This window comes from Petaurus breviceps, unplaced genomic scaffold (genome assembly GCF_028583685.1).
Source record: "Petaurus breviceps papuanus isolate PSGF00001 unplaced genomic scaffold, PetGlider_PUasm1.0 224, whole genome shotgun sequence".
In the NCBI taxonomy this organism is placed as follows: Eukaryota; Metazoa; Chordata; class Mammalia; order Diprotodontia; family Petauridae; genus Petaurus; species Petaurus breviceps.
The window spans coordinates 15197755-15207000 of NW_027185887.1; the positions used below are offsets into that span (position 1 = coordinate 15197755).

At 43.5% G+C, this 9246-nt stretch overlaps 1 protein-coding gene across 1 annotated transcript; it reads right to left on the bottom strand.

Moving 5' to 3' along the window:
* Positions 1 to 620: 620 nt before the first annotated feature.
* On the bottom strand, positions 621 to 6878 carry SOX4 (SRY-box transcription factor 4). The gene has a single exon (XM_069095058.1). It carries the CDS (start codon positions 4913 to 4915, stop codon positions 3422 to 3424), a length of 1494 nt encoding a protein of 497 aa, XP_068951159.1. The 5' UTR covers positions 4916 to 6878; the 3' UTR covers positions 621 to 3421.
* Positions 6879 to 9246: the final 2368 nt, after the last annotated feature.

Below are 9246 nucleotides of genomic sequence, written 5' to 3' on the forward strand. Positions count from 1 at the left end.
TAACCTGTTTTCAATCCTCTTTCAGAAATTAATGTCAATTTTTAAAAATCACTAACGATTCAGTATCGGTCCTGTTTGCTGCTTCCCGGGTTATTCTCACAACCCACTGATGATTTACAATGGGCTTGCTTGTTGCCCTTGCTTCTACCTGCTTATGAAATGAATAATTCTACCCAATCCTAGATGATGACTGTTGAAATGACCTGAAGGTGGTTTGAGGGCTTTAAACTGAAGCAGATAAAAACAGCCAGCTCCATCTGGAGAAAATAGATTTTTTCCTCCGCTGTCATGATGCTGTGCCAAGATTTTGCTCACTTTGTCCTTTGCCATTTTTCTCATGTCCAGGGGGAAAAAAAAGGTTTTCTTTGTATTTGGTTAATATGTGGAAATTCCTAGAGAGCATTCGGAGTTGACACACATTTCAGTCTAGCAGCCATCATTTCAAGGTTGAGGCCTGCCAAGTCTTTCCAGGCAAAAGAAAGAGTTTAGTGTTCCTGAATAGAGACTGCTTTTTACAGGCACCTCCCTTTGAGGGCATTTACTTATTTATTAGCAAAGGCAGATGGTGCTCAGCTATTTCAGTCCTAGTTGTGGGACACAATAATGACAAAACAGTCAAGTTTTAGGGTTCAGTTCCAGCTGATTTTATTTCCTTCTCAAAAAAAAAAGTTATTTACAGAAGGTATATATCAACAATCTGACAGGCAGTGAACTTGACATGATTAGCTGGCATGATTTTTTTTCTTTTTTTCTTTTTTCCCAAAACATTGTGGTGTGGCGTTGATTTTTAAGACAAATATTCTACACAGCATATTGCACAGGATGGATGACCAAAAAAAGTAAAAAAACAAAAACAAAAAGGAAAACAACAACAAAAAACCCCTTAACGGAACTACCTTAATAAGGCAGACGTCCTAGTGCCTGTCATGTTATATTAAACATACATACACACAATCTTTTTTTTTGCTTATTATAATACAGACTTAAATGTACAAAGATGTTTTCACTTTTTTTCAATCTTTAAACACAACAGCTATAAACCTGAACACATATGCTATCATCATGCCATAAGAGACTAAAACAATTATATTTAGCGACAAGTAGAAAGGATTAAATAGTCAAATACAAGAATGAAAAACGCAGTACATAGTGTCGCGAACTCAAATCGGCATTTAGATAGATCCAGTGGTTTAAACGGCACGTTTTTGCTTATAAAAAAAGTGCAAAAAGATATGGTATATAAGTTAAAGCTACAGGATCCCTTTTTGCTGAAAATACACCAGTTTTAAAGCATCTGTACAGTATATCATTTCATTGATTTTTTTTTCTCCTTGTTGGCATACAGTGTATCAGCTTATTCTCTCCTTTTAATGAGTGAGGTTAGAGAGTGGAAACTGGTGGTAAATTAAGGGATACTGTCACTTTAAGAAGCCTGCAGATTGAAGTGTAAACATGGAGAAATTAGGGGCTGATTTTTTTAAATGTGTGAGAGATATTAACCAGCCTCCCTGTTATAAAAATCAGGAAATCCAAACAGCGATTTACACCGATTAACACCCCCTTTATATATTTTTTACAAAAATACACTGAGAAAATAATCAAACGTTTTCATCTCTCTTGTCTTTTTTTGTTTTTTTAAAAGTGTCAAAAGTCTACATTTAAATATAAAAAATTAAAACTTAAAACTCTAGCCCTTCAGTGAAGGAGACATAAAATGGTGTGGGTAACAAGAACTACCAAAAAAAAGGGGGGGGAGGGGGACAAAATAAGTAAAAAATGTTTGGCCAGTATAAATACTTCCACATATAAAATGGCATCTGATTACATTTACAAGGAAAAAAAAGACGAGGATGGAGCATCGGTGAGGAAAAATAAGACCACAGTCTTCTCACTTACACCTATAAGGAAGAAACACATACATACTGAGAAAAAATTTGGTCCTGAATTGTTCTTTTAAAGTCCAGCACAGATTTGAGTTGCGTTTGAATCCTTTAAAGAGTTAAGAATGAAAAAAAGCTGGTGATAATTTTTTGTTTGTAGGAATCAAACATAGCGCCATCTATCTGCTTTTTTTATATTATCCTACACTATTTATCTTAAAAACTGCTCAACAGTCTTATACAGAAATCTTTAAAAGATAGACAGGATAACATGCTATATTAACCCCACCAGTGAAATAATCCAACACCATCACGATTCCGATTAAGAGAAGAAAAAACGTTTTTTTTTAAAAGCAATCGCCCTCCATTTCCCCTGTACCACATCAATACAGAAACTTTCACGTTTTGTATGTCTCCTTTCCAAAACTTTTCAGTGTCTATGAAGTTCCATCTTACTGGTTTCATATATATATAATAAGAAGGTGGCTGAGAAAAAGCGCTGCTACCCTCTCCTCTATACGTGCAAATCCGTTTGTTTTATTATTATTTTCCCCATTTCCAGTTCATCTCCTTTCTCTCCCACCCCCCTACCCCCCTCACTTTTTCTTTCCAACTAGGTTCTCTGTCCATTTCCTAGCACAAATCAATCTCTCCTCCTCTCCCGCCCCCGCCCTCCATCTCCTCCTCCTGCTGCAGGAAAAAGGAAAGAAAAAAAAAAAAACAACCACCAAATTGGAATTTGTAGCAAAGGAAGGCTTCAGTTCTGGCTTGCATGCGCGGGCGCGCAAATCACCCCCTACCAGTCCGGATCTTTCAAGGAAAGAAAAAAGAAAAAACGTAACTATGCAAAAATTACAACACAACGTAGCACTTTTTTCCTTCTTCAGATGAAGTGGGCCGAAAACAACCCCCCCCCTCCCCCAGGTGTGTAGGATTGTATCTCCTTCTCTCCTTTAAAAAAAAAAACCCACACCAAAAAAGGGGGGAGGGGGGAGGAATGGGGATAGACTCCAAGCAGTCTATGGAAAAGCAACAACCTGGCTTTTTTTCCTGGGGTGAGACGTCCGGAAGTGTCCGTTTGTGTGAGTTGGTTGTGGGTCTGTGTTGTTGGTTGGGGAGGGGGGTAGCAGTGGGGGTGTCTCTTCAAGCAAGGGGGTGGAAATGTAGTTTTAACAAAAGAACGGTCCTTTCCACCCTGCTCCTTCCAGGTCCCCCTTTTCAATCTTTTCGAACAAGTCAGTTTTAGAACCCGGGGGGTTTGGGGAGGGGATGCGGTGTCAATGTGGGGGTGGGGAACACCGCCCCCCCCCAAAAAAAAGCGCACCGGGTTGGCAGAGAAATCACTCACTCCTCTGGATACTGTAACTTGTTAAGTGGGCGTGGGTGTGCGAAATCTTTCCCCTTCTCACTTCTTTCTTTTTCCTTTTGTCCACCCTTTATCCATTTTCTCCTTCGCGTCTTCTTTTTTTTTTCTCTCCTCTCTGTCTCTCCTTTTAAAAAATTTTTTTCCTCCCGTCCCTCTTCTCTCGCGCTCGCTCTCTTCAGTAAGTGAAGACCAGGTTGGAGATGCTGGACTCTAGCCAGTCCCCCGAGATCATCTCACTTACCTCCGGCGTGCAGTAGTCCGGGAATTCAAAATGTGAGCCCGAGCCCGGCTCGAAGTTAAAATCCAGGTCCCGGTCCAGCACGGAGGTGGAGCTGAAGCTGCCCAGAGACATGCTCTCAAAACTTGGGCTGGGGTTCAGGTCGAGCAGGTCGTCCTCGAACTCCTCATCCGAGGAAGAGGAAACGGAGGAGGACGAGGAGGAGTGGGAGGAGGAGGAGGACGAGGAGGAGTGGGAGTGCGCCGTGGAGGGAGTGGGCGACGCGGCCCGCAGGCTGGTGTAGCTGCGGTGGTCGGCTGGGGAAGAAGCGGCGCTGCCTCGGAGGCTGTGCCCGTCGGGCGGGCAGCCCGCACCGCCCTCCTCGTACAGGCTGCCCGCGTCGCTGGTCTCCTGGCCCCCGCTCAGGCTGGGGCTGGCGGGCACGGCCCCGCTCACGGGGGACGAGGAGGTGAGGCCGAACATGTACACGCGCTTCAGCTTCTTCTCGGCCAGGTGCTTGCTGGAGGTGGAGAGGGAGGAGGAGGCCGAGGAAGAGGAGGCCGAGGAAGAGGAGGAGGACGAAGAGGAGGACGAAGTGGAGGACGAAGTGGAGGAGGTGCTGGTAGTCCGGGACTTGTAGAGCGAGTGGTGGTCAGCAGGGGCTCCCAGGGGGAGCAGGGCAGCGGCTGCTGCCGTCTGCTCCGAGGCGAAGGAGGACGAGGAGGAGGCAAAGGGTTTGCTGCCGCCGCCGCTACCCAGGATCAGCTTGGCGTGAGGTTTGCCGCCCCCGCCGCCCGCCCCGCCGCCGGACAGCTTGGAGCCGCAGCTCTTTTTCAGCGCGGGTTTGGAGTTGGCGCTGCTGCTACTGCTGCTCCCGCCGACGCCGGCGCCTCCCCCGCCTCCCGAGCTGCTGCTGCTGCCGCTGCCGCCGCCGCCGCCGCCGCCGCCGCCGCCGCCGCCGCCGCCGCCGACCTTGTCTCCCTTCTCCCCGGGCTTGGAGGAGGACGAGGAGGAGGTGGAGGAGGAGCTGGAGCTGGCGTTACCCGATTTCACCTTCTTCCTGGGCCGGTACTTGTAGTCTGGGTAGTCTGCCATGTGCTTGAGGCGCAGCCGCTCCGCCTCCCGAATGAAAGGGATCTTGTCGCTGTCCTTGAGTAACTTCCATCGCTTGCCCAGGCGCTTGGAGATCTCGGCGTTGTGCATGTCTGGAGACTGCTCCATGATCTTTCGCCTCTCGATCTGCGACCACACCATGAAAGCATTCATGGGCCGCTTGATATGCCCGCTGGGGGTCTTGCACCAGCTCGGGTCATCCGCCTTGCCACCGGTGGAGGCGGTGGAACCCGGCGTCGGGGAAGAGGCGATGCCAAGCTCGATGCTGGCCCCGGAATCGGAGGTCTCCCCGGCCAGGAGCGCTTCCGTGTTCTCCGCGTTGTTCGTCTGCTGCACCATCTCCCCGGCTCAACCTCACACACTGACGGCGGCAGCTGCACGATAGCTCGCCAGGGTCCCCCCCCACCCTCCAAAGTACCCAAAGCGAAATACACCACACCCACCTACACACACACCAAAAAAGAGAAAAAATGGGGCGAGTGAGGTGAGGGGAAACCTCAACTTCACGGGAGAGGTGGTGGTGGAACGAGAAGATAACAAAAGTGCCGAAGAGATGCCCTCCCGCCACCCCTCCCCCCAAAAAAATACTCAGCCCCTTGCTGAGGAGTTGTAGTTCCAGGCAAGCTCTTCTCTCACCGTGGTGCCGATGGCTGTCTCCCTCGCTTTCTGAAAATCTGGAGACCGCCTTAAAGTGGAGAGTAGTTTCTTTAATGCTGGTTGCTGAATCCTCCAATGCAAGTTTTTTTTTTCCTCCTCCTCCCAGGCAGTGGTGTTTTTTTTTTTCACCCTGCAGCAGTTGGTTCCAGTTCACAAGTGCCCTCAGCTCTCAAGAAAGCAACATAGTCTGTATTACTTAGTCTCTTTCCGACCATGCAAAGCAAAAAAGAGTCTGACTCCAGGACTGGCTTCTGTGGGCGGAATCAGTACTAAGGAGTTTGTGCAATTATTTGGTTGCGAGGTAATAAGCCAAAAAAAAGCACTCGTGCAACAGAATGGCATTAATAAATGTATGCTTTTTCCCCTTCTGCAAAAAAAAAAGGGGGGGGAGCTAATTACAGAGTTCCTTCTCTTCTTCCCTATGCACACCCTTAGAGAAAGAGAGAGCGAGCGAGAACTAGAGACACGGGGTAGTGAAATTGGCCTCTTCCCCTCACACACTGTTTCCCTTTCTGCAGCTTAGAGCAGACCCCAATTCCGCCTCGCGCCTCTTTATCCTTTCACTGTCTTTACCCCAGCCAATCAGCCGCTGTAACCAACGCTTCCTCGTGCCAAACCCCACCCCCAAAACTCCCATTGGCTTGGAACCCGATGCAATAATAATCACCGCGTGCAATGAGAAGCTCCAAATCTGACCTCATTCCAATTTACAGAGCAAACTTTTTAAAAGGGCTAGAAGTACAGCTGAGATTTTTGCTGCTTCTTTTTCCTTTTGCGTTTTTTTTTTTGCGCGCGAACCTTCGTGTGTGTGCCTGTGTGTGAGTGAGTGTGACTGTGAAGAGGATGTTAATGCATGAAATTATTAAGAGGAGGAAGGAGGGAACGTATTCTTACCATGATGTTAGATAACAAGGGGGTTGGTAAGTGGGGTGGGGAAAAGGAGGGGGGGGCGATGTGCAACGCTGTAAATGGAAGCTTTCCACATAAAAGCCAAGCGATCATTTGTATTAGGTCTTTTCAGCATTGGAATAAAGAATCAGCCTGGAGTGTAAAATCTGTTCCTCACAGGGAAAAGCTCCTTCTAAAAGCAGAGGATGAAAAGGGGGGTGGGAGAGGAAGGAGGGGAAAAGATAATAAATCGATTATATTGAAAACCATTAAGAAAGTGGCACCCAGACACCTGTCATCACCATTATTGTAACGACTCTAGGTATGGCACAGATGTATTGTGTAAATCCTCTCAGAACAATTTGCATACTGTTTGTGAAAGGCAGAGAGGTGGGATTTTTGTAATAAGTGTAAGCTTTCTTAACCAAACAGAGGTTAAATATGGTTATTTAATGATTTTATCTCCTACATAAACCCTAAATAACCAAAATAGAAGAGTTTTCAGCAGCATTCAATTGGAACACATTAGATAGAGTCCCTATATAATTAACTCTATGGGAAAAAATCCATCGAGTTTTCAGTAGAATAGAAATTAGTAAGAAAGATGGGTCACTTTCCATTTATTCTAAATGTTTCTGCTACATACATATCTTCCTGATTCAAGGTTTTTCCTCCCCACCTCACCCCCATCAATTAATTGCTTTTTAATGCTAAGGTAAGAGATAGTCATTGAAGAACACTAGCAGATTTTTCAACAAGTCAAAACTAAAAATAAGAAAAAAGAAGAAAGTGAGTAAGTAAATGTGAAGCCACCCAGGGACAGTACTCCCTGTCCCTTCATTTCACTAATTGTAAAGAAAACTGGAAAGATGTAAAATATATTGTTTCCAATAAATCATATGACAGAGATGCCTATTAGGCAACTATCAACTAGTAATGGACAATATCACTTCAGTCACAAAAATTATTCCTAGTCCAGAGTTTAAAATCAAGAATTCTAAGCAATTACTACTACAAGTAAACTCATAGCTACAGGGCAGTTGTAGGCCAAGCTATTCCAAAAGGCCTTTCAGCCAGCCCCTTCATTAAGGTTGGGTTCACCTCAGAAAAAATGTATTTTTATCCCTCCTGTTAAATATATCAGATGGCAAAATTAATTGTGGTGCCAGAATTAAAACTAACCTGTATTTTGCATCGTGAGGGGAAAACTTTATTGACCTATAGTTGTCATGATTATATAATGTTCTCAGGGGAGGGAAATGGCATTGTCCTATAACTGCATTGATTCCCACTTAAGAAACAGTGAGTGGATATACCACACACATGTTAGGTTTTGAGGTGTCCAAAAATTTTTCCCAAAAAATTAAGGATGTTTTTCCTGTGCTTACATTACAAATAGGAAATGTTCTAAAATATTTTAAAAGTCACATCAGTGCTACTGCATCACTCCTTCCTCCAAAAAAGAGGCAAAAGGAAGCTATGTTTTTTAGGAACTTGCACAGACTGATTTGTGGTGCTCATTCCCTGATGATAATTATACAGTAGCAGTGTCAATATAATAAATATTTTCCAAACTGTTCATCGTCCCATGATTTGATATACAAAAGAGGAAAGTTAACCAAAACAGTTATAGTAATTTCTTTAATTTTTTTTTCCAAAACAAAGGGGAAAATTTTTACTAAGTAGAAAGTTACTGGCCTAATTCTCCCCTCAGATACTTAGTGGTAATTAGTTTCTACTGATTTTAAGGGAAGTAATTTGTATAGTACTTTAGGATTTATAAAACCATTTCCTTAAAAACAGCCCAATGAGTTGGTTAGTGAAAATATTATTCCCAAAATACAGATGATGAAACATAGACTCAAGTTAAATGATTGACCCAGGTACACAGCTATAATAAGTATCAGATCTGGGGTTCAAACAGATGTTCCTTTTGAGTCTAAATCCAACAGTCTCTCCATTATAATATACTGTCTTTTGGATGTTGTATATAGCCTAAACTGTGAAGGAACTATGACTCTGTGGGGGAACTCCAGGTATGGAGATACTTTCCACTGAAGTCAATCCCAGCCATCTCAGATATAGTTGATTAATCCTGGAAGTAGCTTGAATTACACTGAGTATAAATAAGAGAATTGCTAAGGGTCACTGAAGCAAAATTGGAACCCAAGGTCTTCAGGATTATGATTATGACCCACTATGCCTCTAGGCATCCTAATGAATATTTTTAATAGGCTTCTTCTAAATGTTACTCTCTGTTTAAATGTTTTGGGGTTTTTTGGGGTTTGGTTTTTTTTTTTTTTTGCTTTTTGGAGGGCAATTGGGGTTAAGTGACTTGCCTCAAGTCACACAGCTAGTGTGTCAAGTGTCTGAGGCCAGATTTGAACTCAGGTGCTCCTGACTCCAGAGCCGGTGCTCCACTCACTGCACCACCTAGCCACCCCTAAATGTTTTTAATGTAAGAATACACTTGGCTAATAATTAACAATAATAAATCTCTGAGTATAAAGGGAATAGTAAAACCAACTGTATTCTCAATACCTAGAGTCTTCTTCTTTATAGCTATTTCCCTGTTTCTGACTTTTTTTTTTTGCTTCAAATATGAGGAATTTTTATGTTTGTTTGTTTTTGGTGGACCCTACTAAATCAATACTCAGTGTTCCCTCTGCTGGCTCTGCAGCACATGATGTATTTCTTAACATTACTCTTAGAACCCTATTGACAGGCAGCAAAGATAAAAGTATATACATCTTCTGTTTTTGGTGTATGATAAACTATTGACTCTATTCACAATGTCATTATTTCAATGTAAAATCCTTCCAATTTTTAATTAAAGCCTTTCACTTAGTATTTTAGCCAAATGCTTCAGAGATTTCAATTGAGCCATAAGCACAATATCAGTGAAACTGAAATTGGGTTTTTTTCTACTGTTATTTTCATCTATATCTTTGAAATTCAAAGGTTGGGGTACCTAAAAGCTTATGGAATGAAGAAGATAAGGGTTAGGGTTCCACTTCAAAGGTAGCTTACATAATGTAGCAGCAGTGGCAGAAAAAATAACATTTCTAAAGGAAAATTGGCTTAACATATACTCAAAAGGCAACATGGTGTTGTGGCTAGAAATC

What these genes read in the sequence shown, in the direction of transcription:
- SOX4 (XM_069095058.1), bottom strand. Translation starts at nt 4,915, where the DNA reads ATGGTGCAGCAGACGAACAACGCGGAGAACACGGAAGCGCTCCTGGCC.